At 35.4% G+C, this 25,901-nt stretch overlaps 2 protein-coding genes across 4 annotated transcripts; one reads left to right on the top strand and one right to left on the bottom strand.

Annotated features, from left to right (window-relative positions):
• The first annotated feature begins 1,705 nt into the window (after nucleotides 1-1,705).
• Nucleotides 1,706-15,366, top strand: LOC115971509. 2 transcript variants are annotated; one of them, XM_031091474.1, is made up of 15 exons: nucleotides 1,706-2,381; nucleotides 3,289-3,361; nucleotides 3,472-3,602; nucleotides 3,731-4,132; nucleotides 4,236-5,355; nucleotides 5,464-5,593; nucleotides 5,706-6,148; nucleotides 6,244-8,084; nucleotides 8,173-8,333; nucleotides 10,302-10,462; nucleotides 11,046-11,206; nucleotides 13,292-14,086; nucleotides 14,169-14,330; nucleotides 14,420-14,547; nucleotides 15,123-15,366. In XM_031091474.1, exons 1-12 carry the CDS (start codon nucleotides 2,220-2,222, stop codon nucleotides 13,484-13,486), a joined length of 4,980 nt encoding a protein of 1,659 aa, XP_030947334.1. In that variant the 5' UTR covers nucleotides 1,706-2,219; the 3' UTR covers nucleotides 13,487-14,086; nucleotides 14,169-14,330; nucleotides 14,420-14,547; nucleotides 15,123-15,366. The 2 variants fall into 2 exon arrangements, with proteins under 2 accessions (XP_030947334.1, XP_030947333.1); XM_031091473.1 differs by having other exon boundaries at nucleotides 4,236-5,593.
• A 2,303-nt stretch (nucleotides 15,367-17,669) lies between these two features.
• On the bottom strand, nucleotides 17,670-25,567 carry LOC115971076 (cullin-1). 2 transcript variants are annotated; one of them, XM_031090757.1, is made up of 21 exons: nucleotides 25,457-25,560; nucleotides 25,305-25,352; nucleotides 24,777-24,933; nucleotides 24,560-24,659; nucleotides 24,203-24,388; nucleotides 24,036-24,083; nucleotides 23,741-23,944; nucleotides 23,569-23,646; nucleotides 22,832-22,921; nucleotides 22,608-22,688; nucleotides 22,441-22,500; nucleotides 20,679-20,708; nucleotides 20,512-20,598; nucleotides 20,277-20,426; nucleotides 20,131-20,186; nucleotides 19,901-20,021; nucleotides 19,628-19,789; nucleotides 19,370-19,513; nucleotides 19,048-19,266; nucleotides 18,705-18,872; nucleotides 17,670-18,093 (listed from the first exon to the last, which is right to left on the bottom strand). In XM_031090757.1, the coding sequence occupies exons 3-21, from the start codon at nucleotides 24,905-24,907 to the stop codon at nucleotides 17,992-17,994; spliced, it is 2,217 nt and encodes a 738-aa protein (XP_030946617.1). In that variant the 5' UTR covers nucleotides 24,908-24,933; nucleotides 25,305-25,352; nucleotides 25,457-25,560; the 3' UTR covers nucleotides 17,670-17,991. The 2 variants fall into 2 exon arrangements, with proteins under 2 accessions (XP_030946617.1, XP_030946615.1); XM_031090755.1 differs by lacking the exon at nucleotides 25,305-25,352 and having other exon boundaries at nucleotides 25,457-25,567.
• Nucleotides 25,568-25,901: the final 334 nt, after the last annotated feature.

The raw sequence follows: 25,901 nt of genomic DNA, 5'->3' as shown, positions 1-25,901 counted from the left end.
TCACCCTACCCCAAAACCTTGTTTCAGTTTGCCTCAATAAAAAGTGTGGAATATTGTATTATTGTTGAAGTATTATTTGTTGCTAGAAAACCACAAAATTTCAAACCTTCGGCTGGTCCAACCTCAATTAGAATAGCACCTCGTTGGGAAATCTTAGATTGTGTGCAAGGGAAGGTTAATTCTAGAAGATTGAGATCAAAGGGTTAAAGGGATTGTCTAAGTAGTTGAAAGGAATGCATGTGTAAAAGGACAGAGTCGTGGGGTCTCTGTGATGGACCATACCTAAACATGGAAAGAGACAGTTGAATAGTTGTGAGTTGTGCACATATATAGAAGGTAATCTACTTGTTGGAAACCCCTCACTTTAGCTAACATTTGTTGAATCTCATGGTTTTTTTGTTGTTGCGGTTGGTTTGTTGAATCTCATGGTTGATGACAGAAAATGTTGATAAGTCAACTTCATTGATATTTTGAATCTTTGATACTAGCTAGCTTCACCATTCTTTACACAAGGTGCAGTAAGTAATAGATTGATGCTCTTAGCTAAATTGGGCCACCATTAAGCTAGTCAGTTTGTTATTTATGATGCTGTTACGATTTATAAACGTTGCACTTCCAATACTTTTGTTGGAAATGTATAGTACACGTTATTGTTGATTTTTTTTTTTTTTCAGTTACGTTATTGTTGATTTTAATGATAATAAAAACTTTAAAAAAAAAAAAAAAAAAAAAAAACTAAAGTTAGCTCATATATGGTAATAGACTTGATACTTACTTGAGAATATCCTAAATTTTATTGGGATAAGAATAATACTTTTTTTATTAAAGAAAATTGGGTAAAATAGAGCAACCTGAGTTAGCATCTTCCACTTGGGCATGATGATAGTGACACTCTATTTAATGGGTCCAAGCCTGCGGGAACAGAGAATCCGGATGAGTCATAACTATACATGCAGCCCCATCAAGAGTGCTAGTGAGCATGAGTTGAGAGTATGGAGTAATTTCCCAAGCGCTTCCCATTGCGAGATTTGAACCTAGAACCTCTACCTCCCAAACCCTTAGGAGTGAGCCCATGACCACTAGGGGATAAGAATAATACTGATAATTTAATTCCAACTATTATTCATTCTCAGCAAAAATAGCGAAAAGCCAAAAAAAAAGTCAAATTATTTGTATTAGAGAAATGCTATACACAATATTTTCAAAACATTTTCACAATAAATCCTACTATGTAGCTGGTTGTTATTAGTTTTTATTTGAATTCACCACTGAAACTATTTTCTTACTTGCCAATAACCGTCAATAACAATCTACCATCTAAAATTTGTTGTGAAAATAAAGTAAAAATGTTGTAAGTACTTTTAGCCAAAACCATTTATTAGTCCAACAGGAATAAAACTCCAACAAACCCACCAAAGAAATTTTACCATATAATCATATACTCAGAGCCTATAAGAATCTTGCATTTGTACCAGCTTATAATAATTGATTATCCTTTAGCCCAAACAAATAGGAGTAATAATAGCGCGTGCAACACGCGCCATAGAAAGCGGTTAATGTTATCAAATCCTTACAATTCTCAGACAGGACACTGTTGAAAAAAAAAAAAAAAAAAACATAAAAGTAGGGGGGGCTAAAATAGTAATCCTAAAAATATATTCCCACAAATATACTTTGTTTACTCTGTCCATTCTGGCTAAGATCGGTCCAATTCTCTGTAGAAATAATTTTCCTACAAAGAGAAAGAGTGAAAAAATATATATATAATAAAATTAAATTAATAAAAAAAACAAGGCTGCTGTTTACACCAAAACCAGAGAGAGAGAGGAGAGAGAGAGAGAGAGGGAGAGTCTATGAAATTCGATTCCAGCTAAAACGATCTCAAAGCTGGAAGCGTTGAAAGAAAAGGAAAAGAGGGAGATAGATATTTTTTATTGGGTTTTTAAATTGAGTAGTTTTGATCTTTGGTTTATTTTCAAGAATTGAATTATTCAAAGTTGTTAAATTTGTATTTTTTTAAGGAGGGTGTGATTTGTGATCGGGGTTGAGTTTGATTGTTTTAGAGGGAATCCTTGGTGGGTTTTGGTGGGTTTTTGGTTCTGTGAAATGGGTCAGAGAGAGTTTTGGAATTGGATGTGAGGTTGTGAGGATGGAGCTCTCAGTTTGAGGGTTTGAATTTTAAGTTTTTTCTTTCTGGTTTTTTTTTTTTTTTTTGGTGAATGATTTCTGTTGGGGATGCAAGGAAGGGGCTAGAGTTAAGGTTTGGTGGTGGGAGAGAGATGGAGGAGACTGAGCTTGAAGAAGGGGAGGCTTGTTCTTACAGAAACGACAATGAAGAATACGATCCAAGCATCGACCCTGATGTTGCTTTCTCTTACATTGTAAGGATTTTTACATGTTCTTTTGCTTCCTACAAGTTTTTGGTGTATTTTGTTTTATGTTATGTTCTGGAGGTACTAGATTGGTTGTGTTTGACTTTATTTGGTGAGTGTTAGATCCAAGCTGTAGATTTTGATTGGATTGTGTGTGTACTTTGATTGTTTTTTAAGGTTTTTTTTTTGGACACTCAACTTTGTTACTTTAAATTGTGCTTGGTTTTTTAATGTGGTTGGATTTAAGAATCTATGGTCAGAGCAGAAAAAGAAAGGAAAAGGAAATTATAGGAAATTATGAGTACTTAGTGTTTGTTTGTTGAAGTGCAAATATGGCTTTTGTGAATTCAGCTTGATCAACTATAGAGCGAAGTATCCTTTTTTATTTTTATCAATGGCAATGCTGTTTAAGTTGTTCAGTAAATGCAAAGACTTAATCTTCTTCTGCAAAAGTAATTGGTCATGGTAGGATAAGGTTTAGCTCTTGAGTAGTTGAGTTCGTCAGTAATGGTTTTCCAATGAAATTTTTGGTTAGCTGGGAAAGTAGTATTTTCGAGTACTCTTTAAGAATGTTGGAATCATTAAATCCATGTTCTGTCCTTTATAACAAGGAGATAAGAGGGAATTGTAGGGATATGTATTTAAGCTTACTGAGATTTATCTGTGGAAGCTTTGACAGCATTATGGGAACTTTCTGAATATAGATTTTGAGATTTAGAGAGAATTAATTAATTGTAGGGTCATGAAGTGTAAGTTCTTTAAGGAAGTAATGTAATAGCTGCTAGTTTTACAAACTATCTAAAGCTCTTATGATGTGTTAAGCCCAATTTCACTGTCTTTTGATTCATCTTTCGTTTTTCTATTTCCCATATGTATATTTGGATCGTATAATATGTAGCTTCTTTATTTTCTTAAGGGTGAGAAACTTCAAAATGTTTTGGGACATTTTCAAAAGGATTTTGAAGGTGGGGTTTCTGCGGAGAATTTGGGTAAGTCAAGGAAAAACAGAACTCTCTGTCTCTCTCTCAAGCTTGATGGAAACATTAATTTTTTATTGTCCCCTGACGTCAATAATTTGGGAATTATGTAATTGTGGCAGGGGCAAAATTTGGAGGGTATGGCTCATTTTTACCTACCTATCAGCGATCTCCAGTTTGGTCTCATCCCAGGACTCCTCCAAAAGTTCAGAACAACGGCACAGCTAGATCTCCCAACAATTCACTATTGGAGGTAGATTTTTAAGCATATGATTTATACCATTTAATTTTTGTAATCTCTTTATATTTAAATGAGAAATTTATGACTGGTTTATCGTTGATCTGAGAATTTCTAATTAAGAATTTTGAGTCACTACACAGGGTAGCCATCAAAACTCTTCAGTTTCTTCAAGTGCACCTCAATCTGTGAGACTTGTACCAGTTTCTACTAGTTCCACACCATTGCCTTTATTGAAGGCACCATCAATGAAGGACTCTGTCAAAAAGGATGCTGGAATGCCATCAATTCGTGCTGAGGATGTCACTCATAGATATGAAATTGAGAACAAGAAATCTACTAATTTATCAGACCAGAAAACACTGAAGGTTCGAATCAAAGTGGGTTCTGATAACTTGTCAACAAAAAAAAATGCTGCAATCTACAGTGGTCTTGGTCTTGATGTCTCACCATCATCGTCATTGAATGACAGCCCTTCAGGAAGTGAAGGGATGTCCCGAGAGCCTCAAGATAGCCCATGCGAATCTCCCACCAGTATTCTTCAGGTGAATAATCTCCCTGACTCCCCGTAATTTATCATCCCTACTTTCTTTTCCATAATGTGCATGAAAGAAATTAGAATGTGTTTGTTTCATTGTGTTGAAACAGATTATGACATCCTTTCCAGTGCACGGGGATCTACTATTATCACCTCTTTCCCATGATCTGATTCACCTGACCATGAAGGAAAAGCTTACGAAAGATTATAGACATATGCCTGTGATCAGGGGTGGTGCGGAAAATTCTAACGTGGTACCAAGTGGGTCTGATTCAGGAAAGGTTGATGGGACAGTGATAGAAGAGAAGAAGAAGAACTCTATGAAGCGGAATGATATTTCAGTGGAATTGAAGATTGGCGATAGTAAGGATGCTCAGAAGGGCAATGGATTTATATTACGGAAGGAACGTGATGTTGACATATTGAATTATGAGGAACTTCTTTGTAATACTCTAAAACTACCACTTCTATCTAATTCAAATTCTGTTGTTGATGACATACCAAGAGGTAAAGATAGGGACTCTGATGTGTTAGGGGAAGCCAATAACGATGTACTAAGGGACAAAGACTTCTCTAATACAGCAAAGGAGGAAACTTTGGGGCCAACATTCACTCAAGAGGATGGGTGGTTTGAGAAGTCGAAGGTGGGTTCAGCTGGAAAGATTTGGGAAGATAAGAAAGCAAGTTCAGTCGATGACAGTTCAGTATATTCTAAAAAAGTTGCCCATTCCAATGGAGAGAAAAGTTACGACTCTGTAAAATCTGATTCAAATGTTTCTAAGGGAAGAAAAGCTCTGAACTCTAAACTCTCGGATCCTTCCAAGGAGAAGGCTAATCAGAAGGCCACTGTCCATGAACCAGACAGTATTAGATTGCCTCCTGAGAAGGAGCATCCTTCTAATGGGAGTAAGAAGAAATCAAAGGGAAGTCAAAGTAATGGCACCGTAGCCACTGAGGTTCCAAAAGTAAGCTTGAGGGTTCCCTCTTCAGTGCCCAAAATAAAAAAGAGCACTCATGTGGACTATTTGACATCTAAAAGTGAAATGGAAGACTTCAAATCACAGAAGGATCTTGAAAGAGCTGGAGATAGATATAGAGATTTGTTTGGGGGATCAGAAGAAGAAGATAACCAAATGGAATCATTGGAACTGCCTTCTGAAGATAAGGACTTTGAGGCCATTGAGAATCATGTGACTGCCATTAAAAATGCATCAGATGAAAGATCGAGTGGTAGGAAATTTGAGAAGCTACCAACAGTAGACGCTTATCCTAAAGCAATTTCAATTTCAAATGTAGGTCCATCCTATGGGCCCATTTCTGATATAGCTCCTGCAACAGGGGCTCCTTCAGTGATAGATCGAGACACTTGGGTCATGTGTGACAAGTGTCAAACATGGCGGCTTCTTCCATTTGGTAGAAGCCCTAAAGACCTACCTGAGAAGTGGATATGTAGCATGCTTGACTGGCTGTAAGTTCTATTCCACTATTATTTTGATTCTCTCTCACTCACTCTTTCTCTCTCTCTCTCTCTCTCTCTCTCTCTCTCTCTCTGGTGCTTGACCTACTACAAATTTTTTTAGGCCTGGAATGAATATGAATCGGTGTACCTTTACTGAGGCGGAAACAACACAAGCTCTTGTCGCACTGTACCAAGCTGCTCCTGAAAGTCAAACTAATCTGCATAGGAATCCTGGTGGAGCTATAGCCGGAGTAACCTTTGCTAATGTTCGGCATCTTGACCAAAACCACAAAAATATTGGTTTGCATGTTATGCCCTCTGGTGGAAAGAAGAAAGATGGATTAAAAGAAACATCAGATGCAACATATAAAGATGGCCCCTCTCAATTGTCAAACTCGATGGAGAAAAACTTGCAGGCGTTGGTGAAAGGTAGGAGCCTAAATGATGTTAACCAATCTCCTCTGATGGGAGATCCTGATTTTCAACAGCTAAGCAAGTCCAGTGACTTACCTGTAAAAAAACATAAAGAGAACCATAAAGTATGTGACAACTATTCTGATGGAGGTATTGTATTTGAAGCGAGGAGTTTTTTTTGTCGTTGTTTACTTTGTCATCATTTATTATTATGTAAGTAACTTCTTGTCAAAACATGCACACAGGTGATACCAAGAATTTAAAGATGAAAAGCAGAAGGGATAATAGTGATCAAGATAGTTCTAGAGCTTCCAAGAAATTGAAGAGTGAAGGTATGCATCTTAATGATGAAGACAGGATGTCAGACCACAGTGAGCCCACAGGGAAAACAGGTCCTAGCTCAAGTAGTGGTTTTCCTACTACATCGTCTGAGAAGGATCAGCATCGATATAATGGGCACTCTTCATATCAGGATTCAAGGGATGATGTAAATGACAGGGTACATGTTTCTAATAAAAAGCCAAAACACAAACTTCCAGTTTCCTTGGATAATGGATCCTTGGAAATGGGAAACTCTGATACTAGAGAAAATGCTAAAAAGAGGAAAGTGAAGGGGGAGTTCAAAGAAAATGACTACAGGAAGGAAAAGAAGGCCAGGGTATCTAAGTCTGAGGGGAAAGAGTCCAGTACAAGTAGGGACAGTGGTAGAACAGACAAAAAAGGTAGTCATTCAAAGAACCAGCAAATTGGGCAAGATCTAGGGAGCAATCTATCTCAGCGAAGCTTGGATGGTATGGATTCTTTGAGGAGGGATTTGGGATCTATACAGCCTTCCAATGCAGCCACTTCAAGCTCTTCTAAAGTTTCTGGTTCCCATAAAACAAAATCCAGCTTCCAGGAACTGAAAGGCTCACCAGTAGAATCAGTTTCTTCTTCACCTATGAGAATTTCTAATCCAGATAAGCTTACATCAGCAAGTAGGGGTCTCAAGGGGAAAGATGACCATCAGGATGCTGGTCTCTCTGCTGTAGGTAGTCCAAGAAGATGCTTAGATGGTGAAGATGATGGGAGTGATCGTTCTGGGACAGAAAGGAAGGACAAAACATTCAAAGTGGCTAATCACGTATCAGGTAATAGAGCTAGGGCTGATATTGTGCCTTCTCCTGATATCACAAACAACCATTTAATGAATGATGGTGTCCATAATTTAGGCCACGATGATCCATATCCTAGTAAACCACAGTCTTCAAATCAATGCCATGATGAAGAAAGACAGATCAACAGTCATCCTCATGCTAATGAGTCTCGTCCAAGGAAGTCTGGAAAGGGGTCCTCTTCACGGATGAAGGACAAAAACCGAAGTTCTAAAACTGAATTTGAAGTGGGTAAGTCCAAGATTTCTGAATCTCTCAGTGACCGTCAAGATCACTCACCTTTCCATGAAGTAAAACCTAGTGATGGTAAAAACCAGTTACAGGAGAAGTTTGGAGTCAAGTCTGATGAAACTGATAACAGATATGTCAGTAAGAAAGATTCTGCAGGAAAATTACCAAGTGAGAGCAGCAAAAGAGAGAGCCAGTTAAATTTTGGAGAGCATGATGGTTCACATAACAAAGTAGATTCTAAATGCAGACAGGATGCATTGTCTACAACAAAGCAAAATCATCTGCAAGACTCTGATGGTGAAAGATCTTTGAAGAGGTTCCCTTATGATAAAACTGATCAAGTTGGACTAGCTTCTGGGAGAGGGAAGTCACTACCATTACCACCCACTGGAGGACCTCACATTGAGACACTTAATCGTTGTCCCAGACCAGTAACTGGGTCCCACAAAGGAAATGGAGCAGATATTTTGACAGTTGATGCCGTTGAAGGTGATGATGCATTAAAGTCGCAAAAACAGATAAGAAAGGCTGATCAACAGAATGGAACTCAGCATACCAGTTCAAGACATCCCACATCCAATGGACAGAAGGCCAGGGAACTTGACGCCCCTAGTCCAGCTAGAAGAGATTCCTCCAACCAGGCTGCTACCAATGCTCTGAAAGAGGCTAAAGATCTAAAACATTTGGCTGATCGCCTTAAGGTTTTTACTGTCCTTGCCCAATTCAGCTATTACTGCTCATTATCCTGTCCGGGCTGTCCCACTTAGTAGTATTGGTTATCTTTTGCAGAACTCGGGGTCAAATCTTGATAGCACGAGACTTTACTTTGAGGCGGCCCTCAAGTTTCTTTATGGAGCCTCTTTGTTAGAATCTGGCAACGGTGAGAGTTCCAAACATAACGAGATGATTCAATCAAAGCCAGTGTATAGCTCCACTGCAAAACTATGCGAGTAAGTCAAAACATAAAGCATGGAATTTGGGATTTACTAGTTATCATTTTTTTTTTTTGGGCGCGGGGGTGGGGGGGGAGAGAGGGGAGTTGGAGTGTTCCTTTTCTGATGTTGATCATTAAAGTTACAATTTGCAGTCATTGTTTAAGAAACATATTCGCAGCAGGACATAGAATTTTGAACACTATGAGTATGTACTTGTTTTTTCATTCCCAGATAGGAATTCAAAAGTACCTACTCCAAATTGCCTTAACTAAGTTTTATATGCCACATAACCTAATGCTTTGTAACTGATAAAATGCCATTTGTCCCAAAATTGCCTATTCCAACCTGGGTTAACTGATTTATCCCAAAAGCTTAAATTGATAGGAAATGGTGACTTTTAACATTATATTAACACTTCTCTTCATGTGTGGACCAGACTCTCCCTCAATATGTAGGCACAACATGGGGCATTTTAAACTTTAAATGGGAGGTAGAGTGGAGACAAAGTTTGAACTAAGGACGCTTTCTTAAATACTAGTTGTCACAATAGCTTAAGCTAATAGAAAAGAGTGAAATTATCAATTAACTGTTATTCTAACATTGACTAGTGACGGAGTCAATATTTGACTTTAGGGGGGCAAATTTATAACTCACGTATGTCTCTAGGTGCACACAGGCATATGCAAATACACATGCATATGCATGCATGTATGTATGGTGCTCAAGATCAACTTGGACAACAAAGTGCCTTTGAGATGGGATGATTCTTTAAATCAAAGAATAATCAATAACATCAAAGTATATTGTCTCCTGCTTAGACTAATAAATCCAAGAGATATTGCTACATCCCCTATTCAAAGGGAATAAATGAGTCTGGATATTCTAATGGCTCACAAGGGTTTAACTCTTACAGAATTGATGAAAAAGGAAATATTGATTATCAAAAAATAATATTAAACAGTATTTTTAATATCAGAAAACCCATAAATGATAGTGTATCCATTATATTGTGTTGATTTGTTAGGGGTTTTTTATATATGATAGTTGTGTTGCAATTTTTCATAAGTAAAAAACCACTTATAATTCCCATTTTGGAATGATTTTAGTAATTAGATAGACCTCAATTATGGCTCAAGTGACTTTTTTTTAGTAATTAGATAGACCTCAAGTATGGCTCAAGTGACTTTCTGTTAAAACTCATAAAATGATCAAACTATAACAATTTTAAACTGTGTAAACACGCCTAAAACTTTTGAACTTTAGAGTTTTACTTGTAAATGTAATTAATTTCTGGATTTTAGTATATAATATTTTATTCCTTATATACTAATTTTTATGATGAAGAATAGATGATTACATTCTTTTTATCACTTTTAAAAGGTAACAGTAAATTTTTTTTTTTTTTTAATCTTCAATAATGCTCTTGTTTCTTTATTTTCCTATTTTTCCCCTACCCTTTATTTTATATAGTTATTCCTCCCCTTGTAATCCCCCTCCTGGCTCTTCCCTTGATTGTGACATCACTCAAACTTTGTCAAAACTGTTCATGGCTTTTTCCTTGTCAGTTTTTTGTGCCTTAAAAAAAATTCTTAATGGATTGAGCCTTGTCATTCATGGTATTTTGAATCACATCCTTTTTGAGTTGTATCCCTTGCATGTATTCACTCACCATGCCGATTGTGGGTCAGATTTGGGACCTGACCCAATATAGGAGGAGTTTGATGTGAGGTTTTAAGGATATTGTCTCTCAGAATTTGGGATTCATCTCTATGGATATCTTCATTCTTAGTGAAGCTTTCTCAACTGTCCTTTCATTTGGTTATTGCCTTTTTAAGTTGGATGATGCAAATAATGTTGCTGCTATCTGGAACTTCGTTGTCTTACTATTAATCTTGTTCTAAATGTGTTGATTTTTGTGGAATTTGGATGGGCATTTGGAGTTTTTGTGCCACTGTCCTTTTGATTATCTGTTATATCAAATAGGTTTTGTGCCCATGAATTTGAGAAATCCAAAGACATGGCTACTGCTTCTCTGGCCTACAAATGCATGGAGGTGGCTTATATGAGGGTAATAAATTTCTCACATGCTAGTGCAAGCAGAGATCGCCTTGAGTTGCAGACGGCTCTACAAATGATTCCTTCTGGTAATTTAGATTAATGTCATGATCTAGTAAAGCTGTCAGTTATTTGTGGAAATAAATTGTCTGTTGGTTATTATTTATGTCTTAAAGTTACTATGCTATGAGCTCCTTGTAGCTTGAAATCCCAAGCTCTCCACAACTTGAAGTATATTTCACACACAATTTAGAGTAACTTTATGATAGAGTAGTATAAATGATCCAATGGCTAATATCCTTGAAAAATCCAATTTGATAAAGGCACATTGCTAGCCACTCTCTTTTGGCAAGAATACTTTTTGTAAATTTGGCTTGTCTAATTGGTGGAGTGGTACATGCATTATTTTACTTCCCTAAAACTCCACATTTGAAAACAGAGCTTGTGTCAAGGGCCACAAGGGTTGCTCTAATTGTAGCTATCACTATTATATTACAACAACACCCCCCCCCCCCCTCCCCGGGGATTTATTTTTGTCATGTAAATGCTTGTTTTCTATTCCTTTAGCAAGCTTTTTTCAATCATTATACATTTCACTGAACTGATGCTAAAGGAGACTTTTAGTAACATCTTGTTGTTACCTGATGTCATTCCTCTTGTTGCATTATTCAGGTGAGTCTCCTTCTTCATCTGCCTCTGATCTGGACAACTTAAACAACTCAACCACAGTGGACAAGCTTACCTTGTCCAAGGGCGTTGGTTCTCCCCAAGTTGCTGGAAACCATGTCATTGCTGCACGAAATCGTATCAACTTCACACGATTACTTAGTTTTGTAAGTGAACATTAATCTTGTGCATAAAATTTAATTGTTGCAGAATATTCATTACCCTCAATGCAAAAGCATCTTGCTGTTTTTGTGTGTGTTCACTATGTGCCCAGTGCTGCATGGACGGACAGCATAACATGCATCTGAACCACGATCAAGTTAATAGCTTAATCTTGCCTATAGCTCTTAAATCATAAATTATATCAAGAATCAATTTTAATTTTTTTACAATGTGTATCGTAAGATGCACAAACACATTATTTTAATTAGTCATTAAAAAAAAAAGATACACAGACACATTTAAAATTAATAAAATATTATATCTTTTTAGTTTTTATACAGAAACAGACCCAGGGGGGGGCCCAAGGGGCCCGGCCCCCGGGCTTATGAAAAATATATATATATATATATATTAGGCATATTTTCAGCAATATATATATATATATATATTTAGGCCCCTCGTCTCTGTACCTTGGCCCATCTCCCCTCCAAAATCATCAGCCCAATCTAGTCCAACCCAAACTCATGTAAAACCTCAGTGCCCAAAAGATATGGATGCTTATTTTTTAATATTTTTATTTTAGAAATACTATGTTCACAACATTTTAACAACAGATAAGCTGCAGTGGCAGGTTGTTACTAGGTATTATTGGTGGGTAAAAAAAGTAATTTTAGTAATGGGTTCAAATTAGAGACAGTAACAACTAACTATCTAGGATTTGTTGTGAAAATGTTGTGAACATAGCACTTTTTTTTTTTTTCCTTATACTCCAGCCCCCTAACTTGAAATCCTGGGTCCATCCCTATTTTTATAGGATAATTATATACATATATAATGAAAATAAAGCATTCATGTTGCCTTCTCCTTTCACTCATTATTTTTAGCCTCTATTATATTCTTTTGGAGATTCATATTGGACATTTTACTCTCTTTTTTGTCAATTATATGATAATTCATTAAAGAAAATATTAAAAAATTTCATTTTTCACAATTCTGTGCACGTGTGTGCGTGTGTCAAGATGAAGCTACACTATGTATAACTTTTTCTTGATGTTACACAATCTAATAAATTTTTATTGGATAAATATTTTGAAAATCCCACCATTGAATTACATTTTCTCTTTATTCTTAACACGCATGCTAACATATGAATTAATCAAATGCTATTTACTATTTAATCTATAAACTCATATTTTATGCAAAATTTTAAGTTGCAAAAATCTTTAAAATTAAAAATTTTATAGACGATATAGCTATTGATCTTTGATTGATTTAAAATTTGGCAATGATGGAGAGTGTAAGAAGAAAATGTAATCCAATAGTGAATTTTTCAAAATACAAATTCAATAAAAAGAATCAAAGGTGTAACATTGCTAAAAGTTACATCAAATGTAATTTGAACCAAGTGTATATATATTATAAACACATCTATACGATGACAATGACATAATATGCATTGGATTAATAACATCACATGACTTATAATGTGTTGCTCTTTAAATATATGTTATGTATCTTCTACTACTTATAATAACGTGTACAACATGTTCCAATTTTACACTTCTCTACCTTTTTTCCTTTATGAGACCTCTCAACCATTTTTAATTGTACAGTAAAGTATATATTAAATTTAGAAATCCTATGTGCAACTAACAATGAACATTCTAATGTCCCAACTTTAACAGTTAAATTAGATTCTTTTTAAGAAACAATTTAAAGTATTAAAAAAAGGGAGAATAAAAGTGATGTAAATCAAGCTTGTTGAGTGAATTGGCTGATACATACACCATATCATAAGATATGTACATTGTATCATATGATAAGACTAACATTATGATACACTTATAACATACACCCTATCATAAGATATGTACATTGTATCATATGATAAGACAACATTATGATACACTTATAACATACATATCAAAATATATATATTATTTTTTAATGAATCAGATTGTGTGTATAAAATATTAATAATTTATGATCTTTCCTATAATAGAATGGCTATTATATCTACTAGGATGCTGTTCTACACCATGCACTATATTACATATGAGCATTACATGATCAAATGTGATTATATGCAGGCACAAGATGTAAATTTTGCAATGGAAGCCTCAAGGAAATCACGGATTGCTTTTGCAGCTGCTAATGTAAGCTTGGGTGAGACCAAGAATGGGGAGAGTATGTCTTCCATTAAAAGGGCTCTTGATTTTAACTTCCATGATGTAGAGGGATTACTACGTTTGGTAAAGCTTGCAATGGAAACCATTAGCCGTTGAAGGAATCGAAAGTTGTTGTGGAGACAATTCGACCCTGAAAGAAAGTTATTTGGGTTAGTATATCCTGTGTATAAGCCTTTAAGGAAAAAAGAAAAGAGGTTTGACCTGGATCTCTCTGCCACACTGCATGATAGTTCTGTTGAGAGGCTGGTCATCACCAACTTGTGAAGTTAGTGCTCTCTGTACATGTTTGAAATACAAGATGAATAATGGCATCTTCAATGTATTTTTAAGGGGCTGCATCTGCTTTCGGAATTGAACAAGGGGCAAATTGAGGAAGAGTGATCTGTTACCAATTAAGTCTTTGGCCAAAATGATTCTGAGATTTTAGATTTATGTGGATATATGAGCCTTGGGGATTGTTGTTCAAGATATAATAGCTGTGGGGTATTTGAATTTTTATACCGGAACTTGCAATCTGTTGGGCTTCTCTCTTCTTTAAGGAAGATATAGTTTTTCTGCCCTGTCAATTTGATATTTACTTTATTTGGAGACAACTTAAGGATGAGCTGCCAGCATGTGCATGAACTTTGCAATATTGGTTTACCTGCAGACACTTCAAAAATTATGTAAAGAGCATAAAAGAAATGGCAGTCTCAGGTAGGCTACTTTATTTACATCACTCCTTTCTTTTCCATCAATTTTTTGTTTCTTTCTGACTTGAATTTTTTCATATGTGCAGGTGGTCTTCAATAGTTTCTTATTGTAGTTGGGAATGAGTCTCTCTTTGTTGTTGATAGATACAAGCAAGAATAAGTCAGAAAAAAAATTATAGCAGAAAATAAATTACAGTTATAACCGTGTAAACTACCAGAACAGTATTTCCAGATTATTTTCCTTAAAGGTTTGTGGCACTCTGATTTGAAAAAAAAAATGATTTGACCATACTGTTCTACATTCACCTCTAACTCATTTTATTTTCTCGATTGACAGAGGCTGTCCATGTAAATATGTGAACCATTGATTTATGTTCATACCAGGAATAGCTTAAGCTTTTTTTTCAAAAGGGCGGAGGGAGTGTAATTTCATACCATCAGTGATAGCACATTTGCATCTTACAGGTAAGTTACTCATTACACTACCTCATTAAACTAAATGGAGATATAGAACTTCAATTTATATGTCAATGAAATGGTAATTTCCTCCCAATGGATTAGTGTCAAGAAAGGTATGTATTAGCGAGAGTAATATGGTACTTCTAATTTCTTAATGATATTATAATATTTATTCATGAGCCAGCCACTCTCTTGAAAGCTTGATATAGCGTACGTCTTTTTTTCAACCATCCATGAGAGAAATTCTTCTGGAGTTAACTGGCCAGTATTGAAACCAAAGCTAACACTTTATGCTCAGTCTTACTGTCTGGTAGTGTTTAAAACATTCTGGCATCACAACTGATAGCGTTCTTAGAAGCAAGGGATGGGCATGTGTCCAATGGTAAAAGTGGCTTGCGTTGGTGCATGCTCAAGATACTAAGACATCTAGCATATGTTTAAAAATATTTCTAATCCTGATCCATAATTGTAACTAGCAGTTGTGGGAATAGGCTGGTGGTTAATACGTTGTATTGGGTCTTCTATTTTTATGCATTAAGAGTTAACTTGATTGCTACTTAATTGCATTTTTTTGTTTGTAGGTTAAGCAATTGGGGCAGTCACAGTGGCATCACGGATGGCTAATGGGTTACTGACTGCAGTGGAGAACTTGCCTTTTTGATCCCCTAGACAAAATCCAGTATAGTTTTTCTTTTTTATTTCTAGTTGCTCTGTAAACGGATGAGATTTTTGACCCCTCCATACCTGCTTACCAAGTACTTATTCTTACACCTGTACAATTGTAGCAACATTTACCCAATTCTTCATAATAAAATTTTGAAATCTTTTATTGTTCGAATTTTTTCGATAATTTTCCTTGACTAACTACATGATTAAGGGCTGTGAAGGTTAAACAAGCACAAAACCTGTTATACTTTCCCTTTCTCCCTCTTTTTTTCTTTTCTTCTTGGAAGAGGGGGATGTGCCACAGAACAGAAGGGGTGGTAGATATTATTGCTCGGGCAAAATTCAAACTATTTCGGTGTTGTACCTTATTTTTTTCCAATAAAATTTAACTATATGACTGTATTACCCAATACAACACATAACGAGCTATCTTTCCCTAAGGACAATTAAATACAATTTTGGTATAATGGCCAATGCAGAATTTAATTGGGAAACCCAAGGAACGCTACCCTTAAAAAACTGTGCCTAAACTTTATCCTTATTGTTGCTCACTGGGGTTTAAGATTGAGTTTTGAATGTTTCCTTTCCCCATATTCTTTGCCCTGACAAGTGGCTTGGTTAGGATATTGAGAACCAACTTCCGGGTGCTTAGGCCTGTTTAGTAAAAGCGATTCTAAACAATAGTTTTCAATGTTTAAACACTGAAAATTGTTGTTTAGATTGCTTACCAAATAGGGTGCCTAAACACTGAAAACTGTGGGCCCAAAAAAAGTGTGTTTGGTAGGAGTGTTTTTTTTAGGAATGTTTGAATCACGATTCTCAATTTAGGGTGTTTAAACACTGTATTTAGAGAACTTATCTATAAAAGTTTTTAGTTTTCAAATAACATTGTTTAATGGCATTTTTGTAAATATTTAGAAAAGTGTAGAACCCACTTGATAAGACCTAATTACAATTCTCTTTCATACGCTGACGCTGCACACCTCATCTTTTCTTTTTTTCTTTTCTTTTTTCTTTTTCACACTTCCTTCTCTCTCCACTTTCAGATTTCTTTATCTCTCTTCACCTCCATTACTTCTCATCTCATCTCTCTCTCTCTCTTCCTTTTCTTTTCTTTTTGCAAAGGATTTGTTAATTTTTAAGGAGAGTAATGAGAGTGGGTTCCTGGGTCTTTTTTAGAAAATGATTGTGGTTTTTTTTTTTTTTAATAAGAGGAGGAAGAAATTTTCTGAAGAGGAAGAAAAAGAACCAAAGAAGACTAACCGGAAATAGAGTGGAAAATTCTCTCTCCTCTAATAATTATTAATAAAATAAAATACAAATACATTTTTTGCATTACGAGTACTTTAAACACATATTTTCAGACCACTTTTTAAACTATAATTTTCACATCATTTTGAACAATACTAGTTACTGTTGTCTGTGCTACTTGTTCCCATTTTGTTCTTGCAGTCGCCTTTCTGCTGCATAAATCTTCTTCCAGGTCTTGTGAAAAACCTTTATAGCAGTATAATTTCTTTAACAAAGGGGAATTATGCAGGGCTTGCATAACAACGCGGTAATGTTGATTTTTGTTTTATATGTAATTTGGTTTGGGTCATTCGACGGACCAAGAATCACAATAATGCTGTGTGATTTTTGTTCTATAGATAGTTAGATACCAAACAAGCCTGTGTTTGGATGAAGAATTTTGAGAACTTTGCAAATCCTTCATCTGAAAGCAGCATCAGAGCAGCAGGCTTTCAAAGTACAACAGCCAGATTTCTTGCATTGATTTTATTCCTGTATAGCATAGCATCACGTCATCTCAGATACATCCAGTGGGCTCAATCCGGGTTGAACCCCCGATGGCTAATTGCTACAATTGCCAGAACGTTGGAATAGATTTATTCTTTCTTGTCCTGGATAGTAGTGGTTAACATAGGTTAGGAAAAGCTTCAGTCTATTTTCTCAGTCATCTGATTTACAGAGTCGTAGCTTACACCATCTGAGTACTGCTCATGAGTCATGACCCACCAGGATAAAGGTGACAATGACGGTAACTAATTCAAAATATCATTGAGTCTGTTCAATAGCAGCACCAAGAAACCTTCGCGTTAACTGGTAATATTGCACGTCTAAATAAATATCTGCAGAAACCTATCCAACACTTTTTCAGAACTTTCTGATACGATAAATCTGTAACTAGTAGATGCAAACGTGATAGGTAGTTATAAACTCATGTTCCCACGAATCATAACTTGTCAGTTCAATCAGATCATAAGTCCCAAATACCAACATGATATGTGACTTATGCACCAATCCCCATTCTCTGAAAGTCTCACAGCATTAAACATCAAGAACCTTAAACATCAACGTCATCTTCAGGATGCCAGCACATCAAAGGTAATAAGCGCATGGTTTAAGGCTGAAACATCAGAAAAACTGAGTAGCCAAAACACCAATAGCATCTTCTGAAAAAATGAAGTAAATATGCAACTCAGTTTATCAACAGGCAGTTTAAGATCTTAAAAATCGACGTGTATTAATTCTTCTTGACTAAAGGTGGTCACGTAGGTCAATCCAACAAATATATTTGCTCTTAAGGTGTAGTGCACAAAAATTCTCTACTCCCTGGACTTAAAAACTTCCTAATACTAATAGACACAGCAAGCTGTAACAAAAAGAAGCATTTACAGAAATTTGTAATGGAAGTCAATACTGTCCAAACTTCCATATAAAAACATCATTCCATGACCCCCAACACTCCACCATGCTTTAACCCCAGCAGCTCGAGCTTCACAATCATGCCAAGTATTTAAACATGTTTGGGTTTTCCTTGTCTCTCTCCAGATAGTCACGGGTAATCAAATCTTCAATTCTCTTCTTTATTGCTTTGATATCAGGCTGCACATTTCCATCCATTAATACATTGGATTAGTATAGTGATGATAACCAGGAAAATAACATAAAATAAATGGCATCATCTGAAATTTCTGGACAACTTCCCAACACTTCAGTTACATTTCAGTTTATAACCAATTGCCCCTGAAACTATTCTTACCATGTGTACGTTAACCAAAATAAACTAAAGAAGTTGTAGTTTACACTCTACACAAAACTAAGATGCATGCTACGATAGACTTGAAGAATGACAACTAAATAAATTGTTTGTATCTTATGGTCAAGAGTTCAATGGTTTGGCCAATCTTTCTGATAAAACTCTTTAAGGTAAACCAAGAATGCCAACTACCTAACACTAACATCTTATGGCTTAGGTTTCAGTAGCAGGTGGCTAATTCTAGTTCATTACAAAAATTTCACGAACGTTATAATAATTAAATAAAAATTATATAGTGTCAAGATTGGAAACAGCAATTGGGGTTTGCACCATCACTATAATATTTTTAAAATAGCTTCCATGGACAAATTTTAGCAATTTTCAAATTTAACATCATACAAAAACAACACATATATATATATATATGTGAGAGAGAGAGAGAGAGAGAGAGAGAGACCTTAAACATACGGCCCAACTGCTCAACGCACTCCATAACCAACTGTTGGTGACCCAAAACTTTCCGAGACTTCATAATGCGAACAATTGCAGCATCAATAGCATATCGCCTGTCCTTGTCAACATCTTCAATTACTTTCCTCCTCTCATCCACAGGTGGGAGAGGTATCTACAATTGAAAGATTTTTAAAAGTTTATCATTTCTAATACAAAGGAAACAATAAAAAAATAAAAAATAAAAAAACAAATAAAATAAAAAGGAGTTTCCCAATTGGGGTGAGGGGGGCGTGAGGAAGGCAGTAGGGAAGATTAAGTTATAAATTAACAGTGAGAATGCTGAATACCTTAATCCTCCTCATTCTGTCTGTGAACTTGGAATTGAACTCAAAGTTGTCTGTTGTCGAGACAGTCCTTGTGTTTGGCTCCTTAGTCAGGATCTTATACTTGGCACAGGACAAAGAATGGAGCAATCTAACCACATCATCATGGGTCAAGTTCAACTGAGTCATAATTTCTGAATAGCTCAATCTATCAGAATTATTGAATAGCAGCAGGGCGGCAGCCTGTAAAATAGTCAACAGAACATAACATGATCCACATGTCAGCAATCCAGTAACCCAGTTCCAACCCCAAAATTAAGCAGCAAGGTTTTGCAAATACAATTACCTGATAGGTTGACACAATCAGTTCAATGGGTTTTGAATCAAACTTCCCATTTATGTTGCAAGTGCCCAATGAGTAAATCCATGTAAGTTTTCTGTGCTTTGTTCTTGTTTCATAGAATCCCTTGAAAACCTCCACACACCTTACCTGTAACAAATGCATTAAATAATATAATAAAATACTACAAAACCTCCTACTATATTGCAGAACTACTGTTAGTGCTGAAAATTTAAACAAGCCCATTCTCTAAGTAAATGTTACCATCTCTGGAGGGAGGCTGAGATCAAATGATTTATAACTTGGCCAGAATCCAGTAGTAAGGACAGTAACTGTCAAATCAATTCCAGGGTTTACATTCGTGTTATTACGAAGATATTCCTCAAAGTTGGTCTGATTTTCCCGTGCTAATGTCAAATCTGTGACCTGGAACCCCAAAAAAAAAAAATAAATAAAGAAATGCAAAACATAATCTCAACTGAGCACAATAATGTCAACAGATACAAAATTTTGACCAAATTATCATGACGAACTCACCATTCCCTCCATCTTTGATGTAAATTGTGCACCACACTGCTGTTTCAGCTTGGTTAGTATACTCTTTTCATGGTCTTCATTAGCACTACGATCAAAAAGTAGTCGACGAGCAAGCTTTTTCCTGTGGAGAAAGAAGACATAAAATCAGCAATGAAATTAAAATAGACAACTAAATACAAAAATCCTAACCAACAGTCAAAATTCTAACCTAATAAAAACTTAGGGCTTACCGGTAGAATTCTGCAAAGAGGTCTTTGTCGCTAATATATGCAAGCAATTTCACAACCTGCAGAAATCAATAGCATAGATTAATTCTAGTGCCAACACCAGCAATATGTAATTGTCATCAATATAACATAGAAACTTATATTGCTACCTTCTCGAGTGTTTCCTCTATGGCTTCATCACTCAGCTTCTCACTCCCACCCTTCTTGAGGATATTATCACAGAACGTAGCTAGTAGTTCTGCACTTGAACTGCCAGCAACAGTTTTGTTGCAAAACACCTCAAAAGCCTCCTTCAGGGCCTATTGAACACTCAAAAATATTAATAGTTTAGAAGAAGACAGATTAACAAGGCAATCTAAAAAACTAGTATTTTTCAGCACATACCTTGTGAAACAAACTGTGGTTCAAAAAGCAATCATTCACATATGCCATATACTTATCGTGCAGCTCAATTATTTTTCGGACGAGAACCTGAAGGCCACAGAATTAAATCAATCTTTAACCTCCCTTACCATTCATAAAAATTCAAAATGTGTAGGTCAAAGAATTACCTGTTCCTGCACACCAGCCCCATTTGCAGCCTGTAGAAACATGGTAATTAAGAAATAAGAAACAGATATGGAAAGCCAAAAATCTAATAGCAGAGTTAAGAGTATGTTTGGGAACAGCTTATTTACGGTAGCTTATTTGCATAGTGTGACTAAAAGCTAAAAGCTAGCTTATTTCCTAAATGCTAAAATTTAGATTATTTGCAAAAAAGCTGAGACAAAAAGCAAAGAGAAAAAAATGACAAATAACAAAAGCCAAACACACTCTTACTATAAAACTGATAAAACAACTTATTTTACAAAACTTATCCCACCATAACCAGTATAGGAGAAACAAAAGCAATAACAAAAATGAAATGGTAAAACTAGAAGTAGCAACTAGTATCAATAAATCTAACAAAAAAAAAAATCATTATGCAACATATGACAAAATATAATGAACATATGCTACCAATACAGGATCATAATTAAATGCCAAAAGAACCACCACAAAATCTGCAAAACAAAAATCATGATAGGCAAATATAGCATTGCTCACCAATCATATTATTTCATTCAATGTTACAATAATTGGCCTCTTATTCTTCTGTTCTCTATGTACTTACTTTGTAAGTATTTGAAGTTATGCATAACACAAATCAATAAATTTCTCCAATAAACTACAAAGGAACATAATATTTCTAATCCAAGATCTAAAACTCAATATAGAACTTAAATGTAGCCAGTGAGCTCTAGCTCAAATGACACTTTCTCGTTCCATAACAATAAGGTGGAGGGTAAGGTCATGGTTCGAGACTCATTGACTGTTGAGTAACTTACCAATCAAAAACATTAATATATAAATCACATGAAACAGCACTTGTGTCACGTATACAATAAAATGTAACAGCACCTGTATGTCCAGTAGAATTCCAGGGCTGTGTGGCAAACATTTGTTTAACAACCCCACATTTGCGGGTAGAACAAATTGCACATAACAAACTACACATACAGACTACAAGAATAAACATAAGCTTTCTAGTTCCAAGATCTGTTGGACCTTCTTGAAGAATGAACATTCAACAACAATTATGTACTGTAAAATTCCATGCCTGTATGGCAACCTATTATTTGACATTCATTCCTTTCCCAGCGCTGCCAAATATATTATCTTCAAATATATATATATATATATATATATAGACACACAATTCAGCCAATTAAACTACCATTTCAAAAGGCATGGATGCTTAAGCCCTAAACCAATCAGAGGAACCAGTAAGCAAAGTGATATTTGCAACTAGAGAGTTCCTGAGATCTGTGATAATGCATGGCATTTCTGTTAGAATACAAGGTGTCCAATTTTGCAGCATAAAAAGTAGCAACAAACATTGATTGTTCATTCGTACATACATAAACTGGTTATATCATACATTACCAGGAAAATACAAATTATGAATCAACTTAAGCCAAAAAAAAAATCTGTAATAAAATTTATACACTAATTGAGCCTCAATTTCAGTCCATTCATCCTCACTCTATTAAGAAGACAAACAACATAGAAGATTGGAGCTTCCATTAGTAGAATTATCCTCTGTTTAATACAAATATAAGCCCCAAGAATATCCACCAACATGTGCACCAGGCAATTTGCACATTGAGAAAATAGTAAAAGGAATACAAAACTTGCGAGCCATTATGCCAAGAAACGCAATTTCTTTTATAGGAAAAAAATGTTTTAATAAAATAAGAACAGAGAACTGCACTAAAGGAGAATAGAATTAACCTGACTACTTGCAGCATCCTCAGCCTGTTGCACCAGGGCTGTACCTTCAGCAGTAACATGCTACAACAGGGAAAACATCAAAAAAGTATTAGTACTAATGTATAAACAAACGAGCATCTACATGTCCTTGTGGTTATAAAAATAAATGTAAGCAGGAAACAACTTACCTGCTTGAATATATTAGAAACAGGATCCAGGCCCTTAGAGATTTTATGGTACAGTCTATACATTCTAGAAAGATCATCCACCTTTAACAGCAAGGTAAACAGAATAGACAAAGCATTAATGATATAACAAAATAGAAGGAAAACAAAAAACCAAAAAAAGTAATATTTCCAAAACAAAAACAGAGAAAGGAATATTGCCTAGCACAAGATTCAGAGAGAAGTACCTTATCATCTCTCAGCAAAGCACGGCATCCAGAATGCTCCTTCTCAAGCAATTGCGGTGAATATACCACCAACAATTCATGTTGCACTTTCTACAGACCAAACATGAAGCTTTAAATAAAAAAGACAACAGCAGCAGATAATCTTCATCAGAAAGTAACGGTAATGTATCATAACTACCAACTAATGAGATGAAAGTACTTTCTGCTGGTAGAATTTTCCTTCCTAGGCGCTTTAAACAGCCAAAAAAAGAAACTTCAACATAGATATGGGGGCACTTAGATAGTCACAAATCATGCCATATCTAACATTATATCTGAGGTATTTGTTTTGCACACAGGTTCATTTCTATATTATTATCTCAACATTGGGAGGACATCTTTTTGAAGAGATAACAAATGCATACTAATAAACATTTCCAAGAATTTCATATTGCTCCTTCATTTAACTTACCTCTTTTATATTTTAAAATTGATAAATGAAAAGTCACCAAATCAATTTGAGGTCTTAGTGTTTTCATTGAATAACACCAGCTTCATAGGTCATCTCCCCCTCCCCCTCCCCCTCCCCCCAAAGGAGAAGTGTCGCTAAATACAGTAACACCACTCCATACATTATCTTTTTCTGGAAGCAGGAGTGTCGGTAAATAAAATATCACTACTCCATAAATCACAAACAAAAATGCCAGCTATTCCAGGATCTAATATTTATCATATAATATTCATAAACATTAACTAACCTCCACCAATTTCTGCTCACTGCTTATATGCAAATAATGAGAAACCCTGTCCCTCTCCCTTTTCAAGCACTCCTCCGCCTACGCAAATGAATAAGATAATAGTTGTTAGAATCACAGAGGTTATCAACATAAACAACACTATAATAAAGAAATATTGTGTGCATAGACTTGCCTTCAACATGTAATCAGGACAAGAATCATCCACGATCCAGTTTGATGCTTTACGAGAATAGTAAGCACCAGAGTCTAGAAGCATCTGTTCTTCAAAATCCCCTTCGTAAAGCTCCATCTGTCCCATTCCAATTTCGACAAAGATATCGATAACATTCTTCAACAATGCTCTGTCAATCTGCTCTCCTTCACGTTCTTTATCAATCTGATGGTCCACAACAATTCGTTAGCCAACTCTTACGAATGACAATATGTAAAACTTACAGGAATCCAGTATCAAGGAGCAATGAACTTACTAGATTAATTACAGCATCTCTGGCATTAGCTTTTACCTCTTGATAAACCTGAATTTGAAAAAATAGCCAAATAAGGGAATCATATGAAAGGTTGTAAGAAATGTTGTCTACAAGTAAACCTCATAAAATAGCCAAATAAGGTTCCATTAGAGGGACTTGTAACAAACCAGATCACGGAAGCAAGTTAGTCCAACTTCATTAAGAGCAGGAAGTGACCTCCTTGCAATGAAATATCGATCAAGGTAATGGAAGAACCGTGACAGCCACCTCACCATAACCTTGTGGTTTAACCATCTTCTCACCAGCTCCCTCAGCATGAATTCATCGTGCTTCTCTTTTAGAGACGGCAACACCTGATAAATAAATGAAACCCAAAAAGGGAGGATATCAAGTAAAGAATACAGAAAAGAAATAGACTCTAATAGCAAGTACAGTATTGAAGGACAAGTAGTGATACAAACAAAGGATTAATCAGTTTCATAACAATCACAATTCACAACTCCTATCCCAACAATATCCCTCACCGTCTTAGTAATGTACTCCTCGAATGCCTCGCGATACTTGTCATAAAGCTGTTGAGAGTAATCGTGGGGGGGTTTCTGCGTACACATGTTGTAGATAGTTCTGTGCTCAAAATTAAGGCAATAACTCACCAACACAAAAACTTCACATAACAAAAGTTAAAAAACAAAGATCATATCATATGTACTAACTCAACCGGAAAATTAAAAACAAGGATACGTATAAAGCATCATGTACTCCTCCGAGCTGAACGGAGGCTCCGGCAACCCTTCCAGAATCCTCTTCAATTTCATAATCCCCTTCTCCATATACTCCCAACCTTGGTCCAACTCAATAATCTTGCGCTCCATTGTAGCAAACGCAAACACTCTCAAATCTACAATCAAAGCCAAAATTAATCACAAAACCTATAACAGCGATAATAAATAAACAAAAATTACATTCACATAAACACACAGAAAGCCAAATATGTGACCTAAAATTACATCGGACTTCAAGATAGTGATGTTGTGAAACCCTAATCCTAAAGATTATCAAATAATTTTGCGCAGTTGCAGAGAAAATCAAATAAATTTATATACAAAGATGTATTTCGAAAACCAAAAACAAGGAAATCATACCAAAACAGCTTAATCTAATTCCTAATAAATATAACGAATTCTTCGAAATCATTTCGCTACAAAAATAAATTAAATACAAAAATAAAACCTAAGGATTTTGCAATATGAAAATTAACGAAGTCAGTACCAAAACGCTTCGAAATTCGAATGCGATTGATCAGAAGCCAAACAAAATCTGAACCGAGAAAAAAACGAGCTGTAACAGCGAAAAACAATGATCGATTGGAAACAATGCTAGAACTAAGAGGTCGAAGAAGTCGATTATCGTGATGAACATACCTGTGAGTTTCTTGGTTGGTGTGTACGGACGAGGATTACTGCAAAAACCCTAACAATCAGAGAGAGAGAGGATAGAAGAAAAACAAAAGAGTCTGAAAGAGATAAATGAAAAAACACTGTTTATATTATATTATATTATATTATATAAAAGTTGGGCTTACATGTTGTTGTTGCGTGACTTGGCTTCACCAAATTGTATAAATTATATTATATTATATATAATAAAAGTTGAGCTTACACGCCGTGGTTGTACCACTTAACTTTACCATATTGTAGAAATTTTATTAAATTTTTAGATTTTTAAAGAATTAAAAAGGAATAGTATACTACCAAAACTCTAATTTATCCTTATCATTAAGTAGTTTATCCCAAAAATAAATAAATAAAAACTAAAAAACTAAAAACTATCACCTCTTCAGGTAACTATCATTAATCTAAGAAAAAA

The sequence above is a fragment of the Quercus lobata genome, chromosome 12, assembly GCF_001633185.2.
Source record: "Quercus lobata isolate SW786 chromosome 12, ValleyOak3.0 Primary Assembly, whole genome shotgun sequence".
Classification (NCBI taxonomy): Eukaryota; Viridiplantae; Streptophyta; class Magnoliopsida; order Fagales; family Fagaceae; genus Quercus; species Quercus lobata.
This window is presented reverse-complemented; position numbering and strand designations above follow the sequence as displayed.